The 26,688-nt window shown below is 46.5% G+C and overlaps 2 protein-coding genes across 3 annotated transcripts; both read right to left on the bottom strand.

Moving 5' to 3' along the window:
• Positions 1 to 1,934: 1,934 nt before the first annotated feature.
• Positions 1,935 to 10,103, bottom strand: tapbpl (TAP binding protein like). Its single transcript, XM_088940009.1, has 9 exons — positions 9,579 to 10,103; positions 7,650 to 7,862; positions 6,798 to 7,091; positions 5,605 to 5,793; positions 4,718 to 4,885; positions 3,572 to 3,675; positions 2,973 to 3,195; positions 2,464 to 2,555; positions 1,935 to 2,045 (listed from the first exon to the last, which is right to left on the bottom strand). Exons 1-8 carry the CDS (start codon positions 9,634 to 9,636, stop codon positions 2,473 to 2,475), a joined length of 1,332 nt encoding a protein of 443 aa, XP_088796135.1. The 5' UTR covers positions 9,637 to 10,103; the 3' UTR covers positions 1,935 to 2,045; positions 2,464 to 2,472.
• A 3,597-nt stretch (positions 10,104 to 13,700) lies between these two features.
• On the bottom strand, positions 13,701 to 25,647 carry plekhg6 (pleckstrin homology and RhoGEF domain containing G6). Of its 2 annotated transcripts, none has more exons than XM_088939866.1 (15): positions 25,195 to 25,647; positions 23,932 to 24,610; positions 22,872 to 23,003; positions 22,511 to 22,675; positions 21,847 to 21,942; positions 21,704 to 21,754; positions 20,854 to 21,003; positions 20,378 to 20,488; positions 19,617 to 19,766; positions 19,279 to 19,416; positions 17,973 to 18,092; positions 17,321 to 17,453; positions 16,682 to 16,797; positions 14,541 to 16,342; positions 13,701 to 14,293 (listed from the first exon to the last, which is right to left on the bottom strand). In XM_088939866.1, exons 2-15 carry the CDS (start codon positions 24,238 to 24,240, stop codon positions 14,107 to 14,109), a joined length of 3,660 nt encoding a protein of 1,219 aa, XP_088795992.1. In that variant the 5' UTR covers positions 24,241 to 24,610; positions 25,195 to 25,647; the 3' UTR covers positions 13,701 to 14,106. The 2 variants fall into 2 exon arrangements, with proteins under 2 accessions (XP_088795992.1, XP_088795993.1); XM_088939867.1 differs by having other exon boundaries at positions 14,547 to 16,342.
• Positions 25,648 to 26,688: the final 1,041 nt, after the last annotated feature.

The raw sequence follows: 26,688 nt of genomic DNA, 5'->3' as shown, positions 1-26,688 counted from the left end.
TAACTATAAACCACCAGGCTTTTAAAACCAGATCCGGAAGGATTACTAAAAGTATTATTTTTTGGGGGAAAAAATGGCAATTAAAGAGAGCTGGGAGATTTGTGTCCAGGCTATATAGGTAATTCACCTCTGCAGCACCTAGTGCTTGCTTTTCTCCAGGAAACACACTTCTTTAGACTTTTGTTACAAAGGCCCTCAAGAGCTCAAATCCCAGCGTTTGGGTTCATTGACCTTTTAAAAAGCATCATGTGGCTTTTTTCGATCCCTGTTAAGAGAAAGTGACTGAATTGTTGTTTTTTTTTGCAGTTGGCTTTGGGTTTGGGGGCAGATCCTGAGGATTACAGCTAGGACGAGTTACAAAGTAGGGGACGGGAAATGTTATACAAGTCTTGAGACCCGCAGGACAAAAAAATGAATATCGACAGAAATAAATGCTTTCCTCGTTTCTCCCCAGATAGGAAAAATGATCTTGAATGTCGTCTAATGTGTGAGGGGTTTTAGATCACCCATATTAAAACAATCTTTGATTTGCAAATTCAATAACACACAAAGCCTGTGACCGCGTGGTATATAGACTGTGGGTTCACTATATTAGTAATTATAGTAGTAATTAAATGGGGGATATACAGTATTTTTATGTGTTGTACATAAACTCTGGAATAAAAGGTGATACGAATAATTTTCTGATGGAAGTGTTTTCTTTGGCAGTGTCTTTCTTTCTCCCTCTAAAACTGTCAAGCTGCTGAGGCCCAAAAGCTAATGCGCAAACCTCTGGATTTCTGTGTGTGCCTGTCTCTCGATTTGTCCTCGTCTGTCTCTCTGCCTGTCTGCTCTCCTGCCTGTGTCTTGGCCTCTCACTCTGTTTCATTCGGGCTCTTTCTGCCTCCCAGGCTGTGGCCCTAACTCGCCCCAGGAATGTCTCGCTGTCTGCTTCTCAGTCTGTCCCTCATTCTGTCTCACAGTCTGCCAATGTCTCAGTCTCCCAACCCATCTCTGCTGCTTTCTGTCTGCCTGAGTCTTCAGTCTTTCAATCTCTTCGGTCACCTATGAAGTGCATACTTCACTCAGTCTGTTTTCATGTTGATTACCAAGTCCAGAAACAATAAAACCCACAATACTGAACAACCACAATAGACCAGGAGACATAGGGAGAGGAGATCACAGAGAATCCCTCAGAAATAAATATACAGAAGAGGACAGGAGACACAGTAAGGGGAGATCACAGAGAATCCCTCAGTAATAAACACACACAACCGGACAGGAGACACAGTGAGTGAAGGTAACAGAATCCCCAAGCAATAAACACGACAGAACAGTAAAAGCAATAAGTATAGTAATTTAAACTTGGTTTATCTAATTGGTTCATCTGTATTTTGTAAAACATACCTCAATCATAGAGAGATTAACACAAATTTTGAAAAAAAACTGTAGTTACTATATACAGTTAATTCTGGCATAATCCTATGGTTTTTCCTTTATGTTTTAACCATATAAAGATGTTTTAAGACGTAAGACACAGTAAGAGGAGAGGAGATCACAGAGAATCCCTCAGTAATAAATACACACAGTTACACACAGTAGGAGAGGAGAGGCAGAACAACACAAAGGGAGCAGAGAGTTTTTCTCCAGTCTTTAACAACAATGTTTTTGATTGAATCCAAATCTTTCCATTTCGGTCATTCTCTGAATATTTTGGCAGACAACTGAGTCGCTGGAGTGAATCACAGACATCATGTGTTTCCCCGACTGCCTCTCCCCACCCCTCTTCTCCTGACTGACAGAGGGGAGAGGGACAGAGCAACAGACAGCTTTAAATTGAAAACAGAGAGAGGCAGGTCAACAGGCTAGGCAGCTCAAATTAGATTACAATGTGCAAGACAGATACTTACAGACCCCGACGGACAGACAAATCGAAACGCAGCTCAATTAAGTAATTTACAGAACTGTTTATTTGAATATCTTTACACCCAAATCTGTACAAGCTGTACAAATGAAATTTCTTTTTGTTTATCTTCATCATTTGTTCTTTTCTTCCCATCATGGTCCTGCAATGCAGGAGCAAAACAACACACTTAACAAGGACGAACAGTTTCCAGGATGCCTGGAATATTATGTTGGAAACAATTAAGATACACATCAACAGAAATTCATAGCCCTGTTGCGAATGTGTGCTGAGCTATTCTGCACTGCGTGGGTATGCATCTCAGACACAGGGATAGAGACAAAGCCTGATAGCCCGTCAGACTGACAGGGGGACACAGAGACGGACACGTACTCAGACTGAGACAGAGGCAGACAAGAGTAACACTGACACAGAGACAGGTTATTGAACTGACAAGGGGAGACAGGCAACAGGTTCTCAGATTGCCACAGAAACGGACAGATCAGATGTCACACAGACAGAAACCAGTGGACAGACAGTCAGGGTGATCTCAGACAGAGCCAGATGGAGAGGTACCGTACACAGTCTGTCTATCTCAGCAGCACGAACAGTCCGAACAGGAACAGCACAAACGACAGGACTCCTCCAACCATGCTCCACAGCCGGGACTCCTCTGGAATGTAAAATACAAAAATCCCTGCGATTACAGTGGCTCTCCAGAGGCTTGGTCAGGAAATGAGCTTCTTTAGATTGCAGGCTGACCCTTATGGGCCAGAATTCACCAAATCAGGACTGGACTATGTCATTGATCAACTATTAACTGGGAAATTGGAGAAAGAAAAAAAACTTTCAGATTCTAATATATTTTTTAAAAATAAAAGCAGTCATATCTATAAAAATGTGCATCAACCCAAAAGATTAAATTATTTACATTTTATTATAGAATTAGCTTAGGCTGACAGATGAAGGCACAGAGACCGACACAGACAGGCACATATATAGCCAGAGAAATGATCAGAAAGACATACACGAAGATCAAGTTACACACTGAAACACAGTGACACAAAGGCAGACAGCCATGTAGACTGACCGGGGGCGGAAACGGTGATACTGGCTGTGATTGGCTCAGAGAGAGAGTGGTGTGACACGATGCAGGAAAATGTAGCTCCAGTCAAATCTTCAGAGGGGGACACGGAGATGTAGGCAGAGAGAGAGTAGGTCCCATCACTGTGCTGGCGGTGACTGGAGAAATAGACCCCATTTGAGATAGGGACAGGCTCAGAGGCAGATGGGGAGAGTGAGAACCACTCCACCTAAAAGAAAGAGAAGAAGATATATTAATGCAGTCTCTAATATACACCCTTGAGACACTCCTCACACACAGAGATAAATACAGACTCTAATATAGACCCTAGAGACACACCTCACCCACAGAGATTAATACAGACCCTAATGTAGATCCTAAAGACACTCCTCACACACAGAGACTAACGCAGACACTAATATAGACCCTAGAGACACACCTAACATAGAAAAATGTAGGTTCTTAAATACAGTAGATCTCAGAGACATACTTCAGGTGAATGGATATATGTCCTAAGATATACAGACTTAATCAATAAGACCTATAGAAGGGGAGAGTGTGAACTGGAACTACACAGAGAGAAAGAAGGAGCAAGTTCAACTGACCTGAACATCCAAAGGGTAATAGTGGTCACAGTGACAGATCACCCTCTGAGGCGTCTCATCCTGGAACACTAGCTGGTTTGGAGTGAGAGTGACTGAGGGGGTCTCTGGAAGATGGAGAGAGAAGGAAAGGACAAGGGCCCTTGTCACACATTAAAGGGGAACTGCAGTCCCAATTTCTCAGACTGGTAATTAAGTGTCTGCAAGAAAATAAATTCATTGGTGGCATCCCAAAATTCTACAAATTCCGAATTAAGCAGAAAATCAGGAACTTTGTGAAAGGACTGTATTGGCGCCATGCTGTCAAGAGTTTGAGAGAATTGCGACATGAAGCAGCCCTTCCTGCTCACTAGTCTCTGATGTAATGACATGTACGAGCGGATAAGTACAGGCTGTGCAGCTGGCGTTTCACCACGGAAATGTTCCAGCGCGATCTGCATGCAGCGTCAACAAGTATTTGTCGTATTTGTCATATTTGTCAGCAAAATCATCTCAAAAGCGAGCGCAACATTTCTACTGGACTTAAAAGAGACGGATTCACAAGCCTGCTTGTCTACAATCTAATAGGGCTGCTTTTACAGGGCTGTCTCAGACCCCTTGACTCCGGACACACTTGGGACTGAAAACACAGTTTCTAATTCCAGCAGCAATGCAGAGGGGATGTGCGTCCCATCCGCAGCAACGGAACATTTACTGTTTCATACCATTAATGCAGGCAATGGGCGGCAGAGAAATGATTCAATCAAGCAAATGCATTTGAGACAGAGCCTACCTTTCACACTAATGGGGAGCGCTCAAGGAGCGAGAGACTTACTGGGAAGACGTGACAGTCACACACCACATGGAGAGAGCGATGGGAGGAGACAGAATTAGGTGAGAATGCCAGTGTGAGAGGCAGCAGAGTGTGAAAGAGAAGGAATGGAAGAAGTGAGAATGGGTGAGGGGGCAGAGAGGGGCAGAATGATTCTAGCTTCCATCTGGTTAGCGAGCCGGCTTCCCACCCCCCGCCCCCGGAGGAGCATGCAGGGACTGCAATGTCGTGAAGACCACAAACACCACTGAGAGAGAGAGACGAAGGAAAAGAGAGCCTGGTGGCCTGGGTGGGACAAACAGGAAGTCCCACACACAGCTGGACAGATGGGAACTCACGAGTGATGTGCAGTTGGATGACTTGCTGCGCCTGGTACAGCCCGGAGCCCACGGTACAGATATAGGTGCCCTCGTCTGCCACCTTCACATTGGTCAAAGTCAGGGATACATTTCCTTCTTCTAGCACGAGCCCTGGCTCCACACTCGCTCCCTCTCTCTCTGGATGGACTGTGGGCAAGGAATCGAACAAGCAGTCAGTGCCAGGGTAACAATTTCAAACTACATTTCCCATGAGTGTGCAAGCCAAGCTCCACTGCAGAATCCCATCATGTGACAGCTTTCCAAACTACAACACCCACAATGCATTAGGCCAGACCGGCAAGAGAAACTGCAGGACCTTGTGGGGAGTGTACTCTAGTACTGGATTGTACGGCCTGTTACTGAATATAGATATGCAGCTAAGGCTGTAACAAAATGTGCAATAAGCAGCAGCTTGCAAAGTGGGGCTGATGCTCTTTTACATGAGTTCCCGCATTGTTCAACCCTTTAAACATGTCAACAACTGTCACCTACCAGTTAACATGGCAAAAAATTATATAAAATGTCATTAACTGGAAGAAGACTTAATCTGACTTCCTTAGAAACCTGAATTGGATAAAGCAGTAAGAAAATGGATGGATGTGATCAATAAAGTCTTATCTCTATCTCTCAGTCTTGAACTTGACAACTATCATTCAGATTGAACAACGCTCAGCATTTTGTTCTTGTTACTATTATATCCACAGTGTGGTTCAGTGTGGTGCCATGAAACATGCTAGACAGCCTTGACACTAGGCTATAAGATTAAGGAAGAGTGCCTGATCACAGAGATTGTCAAAGCAATTGGAAGAAAAAGACACACACAAGACAGGAAGGTCCAATAGGAGGGGGGATGATGTCATCCTCACCTGTTGGCTCCTCCCCTTCCCTCCCTGCTCTCAGCTGCAGGATTCTCCGCCCATGTCCCTTGTGCTGCAGTCGCCACTCCAGAGCCAATTCCTGCGAGGGAGTGGCCTCCTTGTAGCCACAGTCAATGAGCGCACTGCCCCCCAGAGGAGCAGTGAGGGACTGCAATCTCGTGAAGACCACAAACACCACTGAGAAAGAGAAAGGAGGAGAGAGAAGCTAATATTAGCACATTCTTTGAATGGACAATAACATTAACACTGTGAAGGGAGGGGGATTGAAACACAGCAATACAGCTACATAAAAGAAAAGAATTACGTAAAATTCCTGTGAGTCTACAAGAGAAAGGTGAAGATATCTATGGGAAGCAATTATTTTGGCTCTAACCCTGCCCATGATGCGGCCTTGAGCCAAGATGGCTACTGAATACGGATGAACTGGAAGCCAGCCACACCTGAGCTTTGAATATAGGTGCAGTGAAACTGGAAGGAATTGAGGGAAAAGAGCTGCCGAGATAGATTCCAGTGGCATTAGTCAGGCCCTGAGCAGGCCAGTTGTGTGGTTGCTGGCTCGCCTTGCCAGGCACAAGGAGAAGAAGCAAGTCACTGAGGAAGAGGAGGAGCAGCTTCCTAGATCCGTACTGGAGGAGGAAGGTGCATGGTGGGTGAAAAATTAGTCTTTAGGCATAGTGGAGGAAACCATGTCATGACCACTGTTGGTGGTAAGAACATAAAGGTCACAAACAAGACAGCATTCAGTCCTTCTGGCCCATCTGACAGTTAGTCCAAGGATCCAGGGTATCAGCTTCAACAACATGGCTGGGGAGCTTGTTCCAGACTCCAACCACTCTTTGGGGCTCTCCAAACTCCTTTGGATGTGGGTTGGTGGGCATCCTTGGATACTGTGGGAATCAGGTGAGCTAGACCTCGCAGAGTAGGTGTGGCAACAACAGTCTTTGTCTAGAAATCTGTGTTCCATGAGAAAAGTTGGAAAGGAAGATCTGAAGGTTTGAGGAGTTGATGATTGAGATCTAGCAAGACCGAACGCCTGGATCTACGCAGGCTTGGCCGGAAGGTGACCAACACCTGATTTTAGATCTCAGTTGGGGGTCAAAAAGTATCACCACGGATAGTTCTGTTCACAAATTGTGGCCGTAGAGACAGTAAGGAGGATTAAACATTCTGGGATTACTCACCTTCATTCAGGATGGTTCCGGATGGGCTCAGAGGCAGGTCCAGCTTGCTCTGCCTGAGGGCCCTGCCTCCATCCTCTTCCTGCTCTGCTGGGATTGGCTGAGTCCTCAGCACCAAAGTGAGGCTGACCCCACCTCCCTCCAGCTGCAGTGAACCAATGAAAAACGCATCCTCTGGAGACAGCTCCGCCCCTTCTGGACCTCGAGGGAAGTAGCGGCTAATCTCACAGGTCACTTCCTGTTCGTTGCAGTCAGCATGCAGGAGTGAATCAGCTTCTGGGATCTCCAGTGATGTCACTGCAAGAGCCGAAAACTCAGTTTTAGGATCCCACATAAAATCTTTTTGCAATAGACCTGTCCTCCCTCAGGACGATTTGAAAATGGTTCCATGTGTTTTAAGTCACTAACTTCAGATAATAGCCATTGTACATTAAATCATAGTCCTGAGGTATGTTCGTGGTTTTGTAATTTATCATTGAATATGGAGGAAGGGAGAGGAAGCTCAACAGAGCTGCAGCCCAGTGTGTGATCACTTGTCACAGGACAGGAAAGCCAGGTCTGCCTGTGTTCAGTATTTGTGACCAGGCTGTGGTCACTGAGCCTGTCCTCTCTGGACAGCCAGGTCTGCCTGTCCAGTTTCTATGTCCAGGCTGTGGTCACCGAGTCTGTCCTCTCTGGAAATTGGAATTCCTTGGAAAGGTGTTATCATTAATCCTGTAATACTCCTGATGTGCCCTGCAGTTCAAATAGGTCCAGGCTTCTTACAGCATACAGACCTGTGTGGCTCCTTGTGGCTCCTGGTGTCCCCCCCCCCCCCCAGTGCCCTGCTGATTACTGATCGACTCTCCCACTGACCTGTGGCCTCGAAGATCAGGTTCTCGGGATCGGGAGCCGGGGGAGCGAAGGGAGTGACGGTGTCGAGCGACTCGTCGGCTGTCACGGGCAGGTCACGGAGAACTAGAGTGGCGTCGTCTCTGGTGAAGAGCCCCCCAGCCCCAGCCAGCCTTCCCCCCATACCCCCTCCCTCCTCCACGAGAGAGCACGCCAGCACCACATCCGCCACGGAGCCTGAGGGAGAAGGAATAGTAATAATAATAATAGTCATTTTGCCAAACTGCTTTATACCATATGGTGTCGTGGGAAGCCAGAGCCTACCCAGCAAGCATCAACCGCAAGGCAGGGTACACCCTGGACAGGACGCCCGTCCATCATAGGGCAAGTGCAAGCCAGTCATACATGGGGACAATCTGGAGGCCACGGTAAAGGCCGAGGGGGGAAATTTGGCCAGGACACCAGGATAACTCCCTACTCTTCTCGAGAAACACCCGGGGATCTTTAACGACCACGGAGAGTCAGGACCTCGGTTTATCATCTCGTCCGAAAGACGGTGCCCACTACAGCATAGTGTCCCCACCACTATACCAGGGCATTAGGACCCACACAGACCGCAGGGTAACCCCCCCCCAGTTGGTCCCAGTAACACCTCTTCCAGCAGCAACCTTAGCTTCCCAGGAGGTCTCCCATCCAGGTACTGACCAGGCTCACACCTGCTGAGCTTCAGTGGGTAGTCAGTTGAGAGCTGCAGGGTGACATGGCTGCTGTAATAATAATAATAATAATAATAATAATAATAATAATTTCTTGCACTATATAGTGCATTTCTGAACACTGCACTCAAAGCGCTTTACAGGTCATGGGGATCCCCTCCACAACCAGTGTTCAGCCCCACCTGGATGATGCACCAGTACGCTCCCCACAACACTAGCTCTCAGTGGGGAGGAGAACAGGGTGATGAAGCCAATTTGTTACTGATTAGCCAATTGATCTAAGGATCTCATCCAGCTGTTTCTGAAAAGAAACCAGGATACCAGCTTCGACAAGACTGACTGAGCTCTGTGAAGCTGCCCCCCCTACAAGCAGCACAATGAAACCCACTGCATTCGTTTGTGCTCCATCTGTGCCATTTCCTGCTGTTGGAGGTAGATTCTTAGGTGCTTTCGTTCCCAAGATATACTGCCTTCATTTAGCTGCAAATAATAATAATTGCTAACACTTACATAGCGCTTTTCTGGACACTCCACTCAAAGCGCTTTACAGGTCATGGGGATCCCCTCCTCCACCACCACCAATGGAGTTGCACGACTCCCCCAAAAAATAATCTGCTGTATCTTGGGAATGAAAACGCTTAGGGAGCTATCTTCAAAGGCACAAATCAGCACTGATTGAGTACAGACGAATGCAGTGGGTGTCACTGTGCAGCTTGCTAGTGGACCACATGTCCTTAGAGCTCACGGACTGCATTCCCTGCTGGATGTTGATGGACCAGGAGATGGCGCCCATCAACAACGTTCACACCAATGTCCCACGATGATGACGGGGGAACACTGTGCTGTTGCAGATTGATTAAAAAAAAAGCCAAGAAGGGAATTTAGGCTCGGCACTCCTACAGTCTGTCCTCCCTAAAGCTCCGTCTTAATTCAAATGGTGCGACTGTGTCGCTCTCTTCCTCCCGACTTGCACTTCACTGGAAGGCTGTAGCCAGCCCCCTCCTACACGTCTACTGCACTTGGAGATCCCCGAGACATGAAAAGCGCTTGAAAGAAATTCAAGGAGCGATTACACACGATGTGCATTAACATAAAGAAACGTGAGAATGGGATAAAGTGAACCGTGTAGCGCAGCTACGCCAGGAGGGAGAAAGCGAGAGGCGGTCACCGAGCCACAGACAGAGAGAAGGCATGTACTTTTATCATTATACTATATGTTCATAAAAGTCTCTCTTACCAGACACCGAAGACATCAGATGAGAAGCGAGGACCAATACCCCAAACGCCAGCCGCATCGCGCACTTGACAATAAAAACTAGCAGTAACGAACAGAACCCGTGAACCTGTTATCCTATAAAGTTATCAATAAGGCGATTTGAAAACCAATATGCATTGCAGCAGCTTAGAAGTATATTAAAAACGGAGTACGAGAGAAACGGATTCGTTAAAGCTAACAAAATATGCTGTCATATTATGCGTTCTAACGCGAACACGATTACTTTCGGTTTTGCTTCGATTTCGGAGCAGTTTGTTGACGCATTGGATTGTTATTATTTTGAAAAAGCTCTCTTAAGGTGTCACAGAACCCGCCACAAGGCAACGGTGATCACAATATCGATTACTCGTCGAGCATGATGGCTATCGATGTGTTTTCCGGTGATCAGGTGGAGAGGTTGACATCGGGGCAGCAGCCGCACAAATTTCCCGTCCAAATCGAAAGTTGTGGCTGCTGGCGCCTCGTCCTATCAGAAATTTCAGCAGCCTGGGGCTCGTCACCAGTCACTTAGTGCTGTTCGATGGCTCATTTTATTTAAACGGAGCTGGTCGTTGTTACTCCCGAGCAGCAGAAATAAACTTGACATTCTACGCAGCTATGCTTTTTTAAAAAAAATAACGTAACTAGTTTTTGGATATTTTGATTGATCTATGATTCTTGACCAGGATACCCTTGAGTGATACACTGTTACATAAGTACTACAGCGCCTCATCAGGGAGCGAATTGGTCACGGGCGATGAAGTGCTTCAACCAGTCGCATATCAAATGGCAAGGCATGTCTCTACACAACTAACTACCCTGCCATGTGGTTGAAGCTGATATCCTGGAGTATTAGGATCAATTAGTTAATAACTGTTAAATGGGACAGATGAGGGTTAAACGGTCTTCTCTTATTTGCAACTTTTTTAATGCCAACGGGTGTCATCTTGGGCTCGGAGATGAGTGAACATGCACATTTTCCAAGCTCTACAAGAGGAAGGAGACAGGACCCTACAAACCTAGCGGAGAGCACGAGTCACAGATGTACAGGTTGTATCCCATCCTACAATGATTAGCCCAAATCTTCAGAAGGAAGTAACCTGTCATATGGACTCAGTAAAATGCCAGAGCGCCCGCTGCAAGAAGCCATTTGCCTGAAAACAGCTGGGCATGTTTTGAAGTTCTAAGTGTTAAGTTTCTTTAAGGCGCCGTTTGAATAAACTAGATGTTTTCCCAGATGGTTTATATGGAGATGAAAGACATATGTTGTTTTCAGGCGGCACCTCTTACCTGGAATTCCCATCTCGTCTCAGGAGGCTCAGGAGCTGAGCAAGGAAATCGAGGCTGCGGCTGTAAGTTGTGTCAGTAAGAGGCGCTCTTTCCTCCGGACCAGAATTTCTGAACCCCAGAATGGTGACTGGAGACACTGTGCTGTCCTTCGCATAGACACGAAGCCAAAGTTCTGATGACTTATTCATTAAAGATCACCTGCTTCTCTTAATAATAAAACAATCCTGAATAATAATAATAATAATAATAATAATAATAATAATAATAATTCCTTACACTTATATAGCGCTTTTCTGGACACTCCACTCAAAGGGCTTCACAGGTAATGCGGATCCCCTCCACCCCCACCAGTGTGCAGCCCCACCTGGATGATGCAACAGCAGCCAAACTACGCCCGTCCACTTACCTCATGCCAGCTCTCAGTGGGGAGGAGAGCAGAGTGATGAAGCCAGTTCAGAGATGGGGATTATTAGGAGGCCACGATTGGTAAGGACAGTGGGGTAACACCCCTACTCTTTTCGAGAAACGCCCTGGGATTTTTAATGACCACAGAGAGTCAGCACCTCAGTTTTAAGTCTCATCTGAAGGACGGCGCCTTTTTTACAGTGTAGTGTCCCCGTCACTGTACTGGGGCATTAGGATCCCACACTGAACGCAGGGTGAGCGTCTCTACTGGCCCAATGTTAAGTGCACGTTAACCCTGGTTTTACAGTTAAACTCCACTCAGGATATGTACAGGCTTTTGTTAGACGACCTACCTGAAGTTCAGTTCCTCTAACAGCTACAGTCTACTCATAAAAGAACACACACACAACAGAAGATCCACAAGGGACACACCTACACTCACAATAGCAAACAAATTACCTTCACAATCGGTCCCCTGTAACCCAAAACAAAAGTCCCACAAGGAAAAAAAAAAGTCCAAACATCCAACAGCACCATTCTTAGGGATAAATTCTGTCCTGTAGCCTGGGGCTGCTTCTTTTCCCAGACCGATGAAACAGGAAACTCTGCACACGCATAGTCTGTCAGTATTATACAGCATGCGCAGTGTTCCCTCCAGAACCAATAGTCTCAAACAATATGTTTCCTTATTCTGCCACTACCTTGTCTCTCTGCAACAAATACAGGGCGGGAGGGTGGGAGGAAGACCATGCTGGAGCCTTCCTCTGCTACTCCATGTTAAACCCTACTCTGTCCAAATCTGTCCTCCCTGACATCCTCCTTTCTTAAGTTTTGACAAGCAATGTCTCACTCCTCCCAGATAGAAGGGGAATGTACCAGGGGAAACTCAGAGCTGTGGTGGGTGAAGTGAGTCTTCAGCTATACCTAAAGCTATTTGGGATCCTTTTAGATGTGAGGCACTATATTCCTATGAATTAATTATTAATATAGTTGAAAATATGAGACCTTATTCCAGTGACCCAAGACATATGGCAAGGGAGGTTGAACCACAAAGCATGCTGGGAAATATGTCAATGTGCTTTTCTTTAGGCTTGCGGGACAGGCTTGGATATTTGTAGTTGTGTTTTCTTTCTCGTTCACTTACAGACCGAAGAGCTGTGAGGCCATAGCACCGACTGCCACATCACGAAGCGCCTATTTTTGAGGACGTGTGGCTGGGACAGCGGGCGTTATGATCGGAGAGCAGTTCGGATTGTCGCACAGCACACCGCCCCAAGAATGGCTAGAGGAAATGTTCTTTACATTGCCCCTGTGGGTGCGAGTAAGACAGATCGCATCCCATCCAGGGTGTAGACTCGCCTTCAGTGGTAGGTTCTGGGTTGCAATACGAATGTGTCTTTCTGTTCACATTTAGCTGCTCAAAAAATGTGAAAAAGATTTTACCGGAACATATGATTCTGAAACCACAGTTCAGGGGCAATGCAGATCACTGAAAAGGATTTAAAAGGAAACCTTTTAACTATCAACCTTTAACTATCATATGCATCTTATAACAAACGTTCAAGAGGGACTCAGCTGTCAGTAATTTGCAATCACTTCTGATGTCATTTCCTCTCCTAAAACACTATAAATCCTTTTCTTGTTCATCTTCTCTCCCTCACATGTCTTTTTGCATTTGACCTCCACCCCATCTCCCCCTCTGCAGCTGCCCCTAGGTCACCCCTCACTTTGCAGGGGGGTCCCAGCCTCCTCGTCCTCTGGCCAGGAGGTCAGCCCTCAGCCAAGCAGGTTAAGCCAGATTTTGACACTTAATTCTTGGGTTTGTTAGTCCTAGTGAACTCATAATAAGAAGTTAAAGCTATTTACAATAGGCCTGGATCTATGGTGTTGTAGGAGTAGACTGTCTAGTGCTGCGCTTGGTGATCCCCTTCAACAGTCATGTGGGAAATTGCAACATCTTGCCAGTGAGCAAAGTGTGCAATTGGAGATGAGTTTGGGGAACAGGAAAGAGACCCCCCTATCTTCTCCCCCATCAAATGACTTTTGGCCACCCCCACCCAATACTCTCTGTTCTTTGTTGCTGATGCAGACGGCCAGAGGTGTAAGATAAGTGCCTTACTGATCAAAAAGTAAGGGCTTCGAAATTCCATCATGACAGACGGACACATTGAGATGCGAGATCTCTCAGCCCAATGGTAAGGGTACGAGGGTGGTCCTTTCCTGTGTGAGGAGAGAGCTCCACTGTGACCTCCTGGACAGCACTGATGGCCCTAGATCACACAACACCAGAGCAATAACATGGCATCCGACACTGGCACACGAATGAGGGAGAACAGCACTCACAAAGCATAAGGCTTGGTCGTCCCTGCCACCCATCCACACCAGTGTCCACACCATTTCTCCCAGTGATGATTAATACTACATTTATTATATTAGATCTGCAATCGTGCTGTGCAGTGTCTCTGACAACACGCATGAACTCACACGAAACACACCTCCACAACATCTTCCACTAAGGCTCACAAAAATGTGCCAAATAAAATTACAGTTGTCAAAGTACATCATATTAATGTTTACAATGTATATACTATACATGTATAGGAATATTTGGAAGGAATAAGGAACACCACAAATTTATATTTCTCATCTCCCTCTCATTCTCTCTTGATTTCTGAGCGAGGAAATTGGGTCTTTTAGGATCTGTTTCAGTTAGATGTGCTTCAAGCGTCCTTATTGGACTCTGTACAAGTCTCTGACTTTGAGGTGTGTCCCTAGGGTGTATATTAGGGTCTAGGACCTGTCTTCCCCTGTCTTGCTATACTTCAGTGCTGTATCCATCCAGGCTTCTGATTTTCTGTAGCTCCATTAACGTCATTCTTCTCCCCTTCCTGGCCTGGTCTCCTCCCCTGTTGCCATCAGCAACCAGCTTCCCGATGGCCTCATCGCATACCGGCAAATCCAAGTCTCTCTCCGCTGTCTGTGTCTCCGCAGGAAAATAGTGACTGAGAAGGGAGGAAGGAGGAATCGAGTTAATATGAGAGGGGTGACTGGACAGTGCAGCACACCAGGCGTGTGAGAGAGAGAGAGCAATAAAATCATCCTGAGGAAACTACCTTAAATCATTACAGAGAGAAAGAGGGGAGCTAATGCAGACTTTGAGGGCAGAGACTACACCTTGACACATCAAGAGGCAGGAAGACCGAGTAGTGCAGATACATTGACTGGATTGTACAGTATAGATATACTCACCCGTACCTCTTCTCCACCTGCTGCTGCTCCGCCCTCATCCCTCTCTCTCTTTTTCTCACTCCCGAGCCTCCTCTTCCAACACTGCCCCCCTCACTCCCCTCTTCCTTCTCATGTCCCCTTGCGGGGTCCCCTCCACAAGGGGACCCCTGGACAAACACCAGCTCATCTCCCTCCGTCTCCTCCCCGTCCACTCTCTCTCCATCGCTGGGGGAGAGGGAGGAGGATGGGGAGGATGGGGGAGAAGGAGAGGCAGAGAGGGGGCGGTCCCAGTCTCCCGGCTCCCCCCCTTCCCGCTGGCCATCCTTCCTCCCTCTCTCTCTCCCGTCTTCTCCCTTTCCTCCTTCCCGCTCCCTCTCTCGAGTTCTTGCTCGTTCCAGGATGTCCTCCAGGGAAAGGGTCCGTTTTGGCTTTGCACTCCCAAAATCCAAGGGGTCACTGATGGAGAGTTCCTTGACTGAGAAAGAGATTTCATCGTCTGATGTCCAAGATAAATTAAAGAAAGGACCAGGCACTGCCTGGACAGGTATATTGGAGCTAGAGGCACTCCTCTGGGTCTTGAAACAGGGCGTTTGCTGGGATGGTGCGTATATCTGATTATTCTGTTTATCAGGATCCCCTTTCTCTCCTCCAGGAACAACTTTGGATATCCTGACAGGCCCATTCCCAGACACCTCCGTTTCGTTTTCAGTCCCTTCCTTCTCTATTTGGCTGAAGGTCTCCATTCTAGGGAGGATTTGTCTTTGGGTGTTTGGGACAGGCTTTTTTGTGGACAGCCCTGGGCTGCCTCCCCATGGGGACATGGAGTCGGAATCGGAGTTTGAGTCAGGCACGCCGAGGGCAGCTCTTGGAAACAAGTACTCTGTCTTTCTGGAAGCCGTACGTCGCTGTACGTCAGACGTTTGGATTGTAGGACGGGAGGGTCTACGCTGAGAAATCAAAGGTCGTCTCCTCCTCAGCTGGGGTGAAACAAGCTTCCTGGAAAATGTCCAGCTCTCTGTGATTTTACTCTGTGCCCCAAGATCTTCATCTCCCAGTTGACTGCCTGGTGTGTCCCCTGTGAAATTGCTAGTTTCTGATTGGCTAACAGAGGTCACTGTGACTGAAATTCTGTCAAGCAACTGGTTGTCCCCAGATCCTGATTGGAGGGATGAATTGTCCATAGTTCTGCCTAGCAACAAGGGATCATTGCCTATTGATTGGTTTGAAGCTTCCTCAGTATTCAACTTAGAGAATGGTGACAAGTCATGTTTTGTTTCCGAGTGTTTCCAAGTCACTCTTCTCTCTTTTCCATACGGAAACACAATTTCTGTGTCTTCCCACAGGTTTCTTTCACTGCCTGTCCTTGTTATACCTCTTGACATCAGTAGGCTATTGTGTTCCCACTGGCTCCTTTCTAAACTCAAAGGCTTATTAGGCAACAAGACATTTCTTGCCTCCAACGAAATGCTGTTATTCCCTGTTTTTGTGTGCATATCTGTCGACAAGACTTTCTCAGACCCCAGTTGACTCCCTGGGGTCATTTCTACTCTTTTGCTGGGCAAGAATGTCCTCCCATTTTCTAATTGGCTCCCGCCATTGTCCATTTTCTGATTTCTGCCCGACGATGCAAAATCCCTGGTTTCTGACTGGCCAGCGGGCTCCCCTCTGCGTTTCTTTGCCTCGATCTCCTCTTCCTTTTCATCCTCGGAGGATTGCACTGCATTGCTGTGGGTTACCAGGTCTTCCTGTTGGTCCGGTTTTTTAGCTGTGTGATCCTGTAGCCACCTGAAGGTCTCCCTCTTTCTCATCTCTGCTAGAGAGAGCTGGCATGAGTAGAAAGGAGAAGGAGAGAGGGGAACATTGATTTACAGGAGTGTTATATACAGTGTGTAACATGCAGTGTTATATACGGTGTCCACAGTATGATATAAACAGTACAAACTCTCAGAGATTCAGAAAGCATATGATATATTAAAAGGTGTAGTGTTTTATAGATAGTTTTTAATGTAACTGTGCAGTTATATACAAAGTATGCTGTACACATTGCTCACTGTTCAGTGTTATAATAAGTGCACATTTTGTGATATGTACAGCACAGGGTGAGGTGTGTATCATAGACTGGGAATCTTCTACAGTACATGATGTATGAAGGCAGTGCATACCTGTGCCGACTCAATTGCAGAGATCCACCGAGCACAGCTGTCAGCAGTGGGGGTGTAGACTGTATAGACAGCAACAGCACAGCCCAGATCACACAACTCTAACAACAGGAACGAGTCTGACAGAGAGAATCAGGGTTAGTACTGTAGGATTTTTCTATGTGTAGGATTTCTCTGCATGTTAGATTTGCTCACTGTGTGAGACTGTCTTGTGTGAAGCACCTGCTGTACAAATACTTGTTGCTGCCCGTTGTTCACAGCTAGGCTGAACAAGCATACTGTTGACTCAGATATATAGACATCTGTAGGAGGAATCAGAGGTTAACTCCTCAATTGATCCAAATATTTGTTCTTCTACCATGTAGGGTGCATAGAGGAGATGTTTCAAAAGTATAAAAGGTGCTTGTGCACTATAGTACTGCAGTGTACAAACATGGAGAGACTGGGCACTGCAGTGCACGAACACTGAGAGTGTTAAATGCAGTACATTAAATTTGATAGTATGCACACTACACTCCAAGAACATAGTGAAATATGACCCTACTAATGGTATAATAGAGGACATTAACATTAAGAGCTGGACACAACACATTAACTAGTGCACAGTTTTGACAATAAGAGGAACTGTAAATCACGAGTTACTGGTGTCACGGAGCGGACTGCAGTGAGCATGCTCAATGGCGAGAGGGGGGCGGGTCACACGCAGGCGATTCGACTTCCTTTGCCGCTTAGTCAGCAGGAGGGCATCTGAGAAGAGCAGGGCGACAACCTCCACCTGCACACACGGAGACACAACACAGTAACACAACCTCCACTGACACACACAAAGACACAACACAGTAACACAACCTCAACCTGCAGACACAAAGACACGCACAGTAACACAACATCCACCTACACATACAAACACAATCACACAACAGTCACGTAAAATATACATCACAGTAACACAGTACAGACACAGCACAGTAAAACCAAATACAATCACAAGACAATATCACAACAATAGAAAAACTACACAGCACACAATGACAACACCGAACAGCAGCATAATCTTAAAATAGCACAATCAAATGAGTTTCAAACTGCATAATGACATTACAAATTTTACACACAACGTATACATTGGACGGTAAGGTAAAACACTGCACAGTAAACAAATACACGCACAACACACACAGACCTATTGCACTTAATAAATTAGCTCCTGAACATGCACAGACACAAATCATGCTGTGAACTCATGCATGCTTCTATACCTGACAGATGGGAGACAACTTGTTTGTCAACCTACCTTGCTGTCCTTCTTCTCTTTGATTTTCAGAGTCTCTTCCAATAGGAGCTTCCGGATGTGTGTAGGTCCCACCCCCTTCATTGGGCGGGTCAGATCGATCTGGCAGAATTCTCTGACTTGCTGTGTGAAATGGAAAAAAATGCAAGGTATGTATACAAGATATGGACAAAGCGAAATAGTGATCTGGATCCCAGGAGACCAAAAGCAACCAAGAAAGAAGACATCCACTATGATGGGACAATGCATTTTCTTAGGAGGATTTGGCTCTTGGATAACAAAAGTCCAGAACAGTTCAGAAATGTGAAAATCCTGGTGAAGGCATCAAGTAGCGTCAATGCAGGCTGAAGATGGCAGAAGTGATGATGAGGATGATATATGTCCAGTATACTGTACACACTTTCATGTAAATTTAAGCAGAAGGAGAGGACAATTTTATCTTCTTTTGTAATATACTGGAGACGCTGATCTCGGAATACTTTGCGAATCGCCTCAGCAACCCAGAATCTGTCCCAGAACTAGAGGGTGAAAGATGGGACTACACAGTGGACAGAGTGAGAGACAGGACATACACAAAGGGACGATCAACAGTTATCAATAGGTACTAGATGGACAAGCCAGCATGTCTTTGGGAAGTGGGATGATACAAGAGAAAACCAACACAAACACAAAAGGTGCCTCCATCCAGAATCAGAACTAGGACCTGCTTTCTTCTCATCTGATCGCTGGGGGTATTTTCTCACACACCACATGCAGACACGAACTGTGTCACGATGCGTAGTTTAAGACCCTGTGCAGACGGTATCATCTGGAAGTGACTGGAAAAGGGACTACGGGGAAAACACGGTTAGAAGAGGAATGGAAGGGATGGCGGACAGGGGGAGGTGCCGACAGGGAACGCTGGCAAACAAGTCCGAGGAAGTCCAAAAGGGAAACCGGGCCGCGGTCCATAATCCAAAGCCAGGAGGTCCATCCAAGACGAAGACAAGAATAAAAACAAGGAACGGGGACATGGAACCAGTAACTAGGAAGTTAAAAACAGAGTGACGAGGCTAGGCTCTCCGAGCCCCGGACTCAGCTGGTCAGAACGCCGTTTCGGGGCCCGCGGACGTGGGGCGACTTGATGCTAGGGGGGCCTCTGGGCGTCTGTCTCCCAGTGCAGAGCCCTGAGCTTCCGGAGCGCCGGGTTTAAATAATACGGTGGATCCAGAGACAGGTGAATGTGATGATGAAACAAAACACAAAAAGGGTCGAAGTGCCCTCTAGAGGAGGGATGACGATCGTGACACACTGTCTCGCGCACACTTACTCTCTCCACGTCCTCGCTGATCCTTTCCAGCAAGTCGTATCCCTCTATCCTGCTCGCCGTCTCATACAGACTACTCTGCTCGTCCATTGACTGCAGATAGCAGTTAACACTGTCCAGGAAGGAGCTGACACTGTCCAGCTGGGAGACACAGAGACACAGGGCACTGGTCAGTCGAGGAGCACTGGCAGAGAGACAGACAGAGTCTCGGTACTGTGCATCAGTAAGCGCTATATCCGCCAATCCTCATATAAGGCTGTAAACAGACAGATGCACAGATTGATACAAGCACACACAGACACACAGGAGCTCTCCCAGGCAGACAGAGGGCCAGTCAGTACCATGCGCTGGACAGCCAGGCGAGTGTGAGCATGCTCTGTCCTCTTTAGGATGGCTTGTAGTAGCAGGGGGTACTTGGTAATGCGCTGGTGTGGTTTCGCCTGCATGTCTCCGAGACGCATCCGCACAGCAAGCCTGTGGGACTCCACCCACTGAAAGACAAAGAGGGAGAAGGTTTCATGCAGGATACAGCCCACTGAAAGAGAGGGGTTCATACAGCACACAGCCCACTGAGAGGGAGAAAAAGTGATCACTATGCACACCTTGTGTTCATAATGACAGCAGCTGTGGTGTTTCAGACATTGACACACAGCAAGCAGAGGAAAGCCCAGTCTGAGGCTGGGTGGTGAATAATAATAATAATAATAATAATAATAATTGCTTACACTTATATAGCACTTTTCTGGACACCCCACTCAAAGCACTTTACAGGTAATGGGGATCCCCTCCACCACCACCAGTGTGCAGCCCCACCTGGATGATGCGACAGCAGCCATAGTGCACCAGAACACTCACCACACACCAGCTCTCAGTGGGGAGGAGAGCAGAGTAATGAAGCCAATTCATAGAGGGGGATTATTAGGAGGGCATGATTGGTAAGGGCCAATGGGAAATTTGGCCAGGACGCCGGGGTTACACCCCTACTCTTTTCGAGAAACGCCTTGAGATTTTTTAATGACCACAGAGAGTCAGGACCTCGGTTTTACGTCTCATCTGAAGGGGAGGGAAAAGGGTGAAGGGAGCGAGTGAGCAAGAGACGTACAGCCATGAACATGTGGAAGCGAGGGTTGCTCTCAATCTGTCTCCTGCCAAACTCGGTCATGTTCTCCTCCTCCAAACAGTACTTCAGGTAGGGATGAAACCTTTCAGAGAACTGACGCAGAGGAGAAAGAGGACAGAGGGTGAATGAGAGCTCAGAGAGAGAGAGGAGCTGTCTGACTGCATGCTGCAAAAGGAAGGGCTTAAATGTCTCAAAATGAGCTCTTTCCTTTTTTAGTGAGCTGACATCACATCTTATACAGTATATAACCCACTCTGCACTTTAAACCTGCAAAGTAATGCTATGGTTTTGCTACAGAGGGATGTTGAAGCCTGAATAATAGAGGAATGCTCATTTTTATTTTCCAACACATGTGATTCAGATTCCTGGAGTCCTGGATTGCTTAATAAAATCAGGTTGGAGTCAGCTACGAAGGGGTCACAGTTAATTGGCTCTTTGACTAATTAAGGAGTCATTACCGTCAGGAAGCCGTGCTGGAGCCACATGGGGTCAAAGGGCTTTCCCGTCAGCCGGACTTCCTGCAGCATGGGTGACATCACTTCCTGCCAGAAGGCACGGTGGGAGCGAATGATGTCAGGAATGTTGGAGAAGAGGAGCTCGGGCCTGACCTGAGACAGAGAGAGGAGTCAGCACTGAATTCAACAGATCCATGCAGACATTCTTATTGAGGACAAGATTAATTCCCACTGCATTGCACTAAAGTCAGACACGTACACGTCCAGAAATTCTCAGGTCAAGACTTAGTGAAACAACACTATCAGTCCTAAATGGGGAGGGTTAAAAGTATAGGTGGCAGTACTGACTTGTTCAGCCTCCTCTACTGCAGAAGTCTCCTCACAGAGCCCCCAGTCCACCAGATTGTGTTGGTCACCATTCACTCATCAATTTCTACAAGATCCCGAACAATTCTATTTTGATCAGTTAGGGAGGTGGCCTGCTAAATTTAATATTAAAGACCATTTTGGACCAGAGTCCAAAGAAGACAGTGTTCTCTTAATTGGGCACATTAAAGATCTTGATTCAGTCTACAAGTGTTGCCAAACCTTAGAAATAGGTGATCTATAAGAGCAACTGGATTGAGGATTTCCTGGGCCAGATCGCTGCTATACCAAGTCAAAGAACACACTGGTACAATCTGGTACAATCGCAGTGTGGTTTCTGTTGTCACGTTGGCGATGCCTTCACCTAACGTGTGTGATTGGGTCCTGCCGGGAAATTTCTTCGGGAACTCTGACCCGTGAGTGAGTGAGACAGACAGATGGACGGACAAACAAAGACAGAGGCAGGGAGCGAAAGCTGGACACTGACCTCCAGGAGGTGTCCACTCAGTTGCAGGTTCAGCAGACCGGCGATCACCAGCTGGACAATAATCGATAGGTATTTAATGGATTCCATTAACACTATTACTTAGACAGAGAAGAATAGCAATAATAGTCATAACAATCTCTCACATCGGTGATGACTCGGAGTCTCTTCATGTAGCTCAGTTCTGTGTGGATCAGCTCCCACAGCGCCTCCTGCTGGTGTCTCTCCTTCTTAGACATCATCTGCAGAGATAGCAAGTAATGAAAGATCAGTAACTCCGTTTCATGATTCCCCTGCTGAGAGGCAATATGCTAAAGACCTTCTCCCTGTCTCCCTTTCCACTTCACTGTCTCACTGGCTGAAACTCCATCCAGTACAGTTAAAGTACATTAGAAATGCGTCTCTTTCTTGCTGCGGTCTCTGTTTCTTTGAGTCTCAGGAATCTACCTTAGGTTAGAATTTTACTTGTATCAGAAGTGTGTATGAGTTTTTATGTTAAGTTCAATGTGTAAGGTGTGTCTTTAGGGTCTATATTAGGGTATGTCTTAATCTCTGTGTGTGAGGTGTGTTTCTAGGGTCTTTATTAGGGTGAGTATTAATCTTTCTGCATAAAGTGTGTCTCCAGGGATTATATTACCACAGCAAGTTTTAATTGTATCTCTAGTCTATATAATGGTCTCTGTTCATCTGTCTTAGTTAGCTTTGTGTCAATATTAGCCTCTGTACTGATCCCTTTTTGTTAAGTGTGTCTCAATAGTCTAATTACTATGATATGTAAAATGTGTACGTCTGTAATGTGGTAAGTATTACCATGTGATTGCTGACGATGTTAGTCCAGCTCTCCTCCAGTTTGATGGTTGTTTCATCTCCCACCTTAATTTCCCAGTGATCCCTCACCTCACCAGGCAGCTGTGGCAGGCCTTGAATACTAAAGGAGCTGAGCCTGTTCTGAAGGACCGCCAGCTGAGAACGCTCCTGTAGAAGATTCAGCCAGTAACCAACTGGACACTCAGGTATACTAACCCTGACTGACTGGACACTACAGCACAGTGACCCTGACTGACTAGACACTACGGCAAAGTACTGTTTGCTACTGGAGAGACAAATGCAATAGTCACAAAGCAGTTCTTTGATGGACAGAGGCAAAATGAGAGAGCGTGTCTTCCCTTACCTCCGGAGACTGTGGTTTTTCATACTGAACCTGGCCGAAGAACCCACTGCGTAATGCTGTTCTGCTCTTGACCTTGAACACTCCCTTGTGCTGTGTGGCATACTCTGGTATTCTCTTGTGCTTTCTCTTTTTCTAATAATAAGAAGAAGAAGAGGAAGAGGAGGAAGAAGATGAAGAAAAATATACAAATGGACTCCCCCAAACTCTTCACAGGTATAGAGTGGAAAACCATCTCACAGTGATTACAGTAAAAAAAGAGTGCCCCTGATTAATTATAGGTGTAGCAGAGAACTGCAGTTTCTAGCAGTAGTAGTACTAATCAGTTATAATAGCAAACGCATGAAAAACAAGAATACCAGAAGCAGTAACACGTCAGTGAGAAACAGCTTGCCTAGTCCCTGTGCAGTGGGAGTTTTGCGCATCACACAAACACACTATTTTGCAAAAGTGTTGGACTGTAGTTAGGTCTCCTCTTTTCACTCAGTCTTTCCTTCTTCATACAGGAACACAATTCCATCAAGAATTTTCCAATGAAATTGTAGCTGTTTTTTTTTTCTGAAACCCCACAGTTAATTCTGATGGATTTCTTTGTTGTAGCACAAAAAATAGCCCTTTTTGGGCTTTGAAGATGTGTGGAGAGGAACGGATGACATTAATGACAAGGAAGACCTGACATCAAGTCCATTAGCTCCGCTTTGATCAGTGAGATTAGATGACGTGAGATCAGTGCTCTTCTACACCAATTCATATTGGCTGCTCTTGTGCGGGGGACCAGGAGATGTAGTGATCACGGTTTTTAAAACTGTAATTAATGTGAGAAGAGAAATAGGAAAACAACAACAATGGTTTCTTCAAACCGAATCTCAGCTGTATCCACCATCAAGTTCTCATAACAGTAGAAAATTAATGGAGACTCGGAGTGTTTTGTTGTTTACATATACACATATATTGTAACTGTAGCTTGTTTCTAAGGTGAATCAGCAGACATTTACACGAAAGAACACTATCAATAGTAAGAACAGGAATGAGAACAAGTAAAAGAATACATCATCAGACTCACCTGGTGTCCCGAAGTATTAATTTGGTTCTTCTCTCCTGATTTCTTCTTACTCAAGTGTGCAACTGCAGCCAGTCCCAAATCCACCTGATCCGGCTGTCTCTCTCCATCTGACTCTGCCTGAACCTCTCCCTCTCTCTCCAAGACTCCCTCCCTGTCTCCTGACCCCGGACGTCTTTCTTCCTCCCCTTCTGTCTCCTCTCTCTGCAGGCTTCCCCCTACTTCCTGCACCTCTGGGGGCACCACTGTGACCTCACTTCCTGTCTCCAGCTTCTGTGACTTTGGTGATTGACCAATCATTGTTGTTGCCATGGCAATACTCTTCCATACAATGACAATGGCACACTAAGAGCAAGACTTCAGGTATTGGTCTGGCGAGAGAGAGCTTGCCCCCACTCTGCTCAGACAGCAGAGAGGGGGAACTGCGGCTGAAACAACGTTACTGTTTATCAGTTTGCATTGATGTTACATCCAGATAACACCTAGTGTCACTTTACAAAATCTATGTAGGAATGTCTACTGTATCTACATAGTTATATATAGCATCTAGTGGCAACATTACATACAGAATGGGGTCTAGCTACAGCGTTTGTTTACAGTGTTTTTCTGTCTTGATTTCGTGCAGCTTGCTTCTTCTGCTCCAAGCATGCTTTGTACTCAGGGCAGTGTGTGATGTCTCTTCCTGTGAAAACAATGATGACGTGTAAACACACACTCAGCTACACATCACAGTGCTCAGTAGAGCTCTAACACATTGAGTTACACAGCATCTGTGATAAATGTCCTACTGACAAGCCTCAACACGGGCAACAACTAATTGGTACTCATTCCCGTGTCTTAGTTTAAATTGTACAAGAATCAGATTGAACATTTGGACAGAAGGGCACGCAGTACTGTACCAGGATAAACCATGGAAATGCAATGGCACCTGTATTCTTCCTGGCTTAACCTGACACAGACCTCTGCTGATCGCAATGAGAAATCACAGCACTGCAAAACCGGGAAAACCGTTTAAAGTTGCAAGTTTTCTCCTGCACAGGCAATCGGAATCGTCCATTACAAGCTACTGTGGCCTGTGGAGGCCCAGACCTGGAGGAGTTTGTTATGACACATAACAGCGTTCCTAGCAGACGATACGGACATTCCGTGCAGTGGCAGCAGGTACACTGTGTCTTGATAGAGTCTGGCACAGAGCACCAAGGCCAATGTCTTTCTCTGCCTTGGTCTAAATCTGCCTCAGGTCTTTGGTAATATGGGGGTCCTTACCTATAGCGGTACAGATGTCTCTCTGGTGGCCCAATCCAGATCTTCCAATGCTGATGTGGGTTAGTCCACGGCTGTCAGTATCGTCCGTCTTCCTTCCCCTCCTTAGTTCTCCCGCCCTGTCGGTCTGTGTGCTCGACTGGTTCTGCCAGACGAACCAGATCCTTAATGGCACGTATGCGTCAGTTGTGGATTCTCCCTGCTGTTTGTCTTGCGGTTGGTGCATGTTTGTTCCCATTGTGCTGGCTGTGATTTCTGAACCAAGGCCTCCTGTGTTTCCCCGTCATGTCTCTGTCCTCATCTTGTTTCGTATCGGTGTCTCTTGGATACAGGCACTCGCATTCCCGCACGCAGGATAACTCACCCGGAAAACATAATCCCACAGAAAAAAACCCTCACACTCGCACTCAGACAAAATCACAGAAAATAAGTCTCCCTCACTCTCAGACACATATTTCCAGATAGTATAACTCACACTCAGAAACAGTCACAGAGGGCAAATCACATTGAGACCCTGGAAGAGAGAAGTGGCACTCAGACACTTGAAGAGGGAAAAAATCAACAGACAACACACAGCAAAACTCACTTCGAAAGAATCACAGATGGGGTTGGTCACTCTGAGACACACTCATGGGGTAGAACCCGCACTCAGACGCACACACCCAGGACAAGTCACACTCTAGCACAATGATAACTAGGGAAAGACACACAGATACAGCCCGGCTCGTTTAAGAATGGATCTCTTTCTTACTCAATACTGTATACCTGTCACAGACTCTAGATCCTGCCAGTAACGTGGCTATCGGAAAGGCAGAGGAGCAGCTGCCGTTCGTTAAGCAGCCGAGTTAATGAGTGTCCCAGGAATGTGGAAAGACGGCATAGCTGCCATTGCACTGAGCCACAGGGATACACCTAATTAGTCACTCTTCCCACCTCCCTCCCTTAATCCCACTCTCAACTTTCCCATACTTTCTTCCTCCCTCCTCCCTCCCGCTCTCCCTCACTCACCTCAGGTCTGCCGGTGTCCAGTTTTTACAGCCAGGTCTGTCTTTGTCCAGTTTCTCTGTCCAGGCTGTGGTCACTGAGTCTGTCCTCTCTGGACAGCCAGGTCTGCTTGTGTTTAGTTTCTCTGTCCAGGCTGTGGTCACTGAGTCTGTCCTCTCTGGACAGCCAGGTCTGCTTGTGTCCAGTTTCTCTGTCCAAGCTGTGGACATTAAGCCTGTCCTCTCTGGACAGCCCAGTCTGCCTGTGTCTAGTTTCTATATCCAGGCTGTGGTCAGTAAGCCTGTCCTCTCTGGACAGCCCAGTCTGCCTACTACAGTAAGTCTGTCTACTTCATCAAGCTTACAGTCTTGCACTTTGCCAGGTTGAAGTGTATTTAGTAGAACTAGAACCAGTAACACTCTAGTTTGTGCTGTGCATGCAGGTGAAGTTACCCGTACTGTGTTCTAATCTGATGGACTACCCTGAAGTTAGTTTTTCCCAGGAGTCTCCCAT

Source organism: Atractosteus spatula, chromosome 22 (genome assembly GCF_055471065.1).
Source record: "Atractosteus spatula isolate fAtrSpa1 chromosome 22, fAtrSpa1.hap1, whole genome shotgun sequence".
In the NCBI taxonomy this organism is placed as follows: Eukaryota; Metazoa; Chordata; class Actinopteri; order Semionotiformes; family Lepisosteidae; genus Atractosteus; species Atractosteus spatula.
This window is presented reverse-complemented; position numbering and strand designations above follow the sequence as displayed.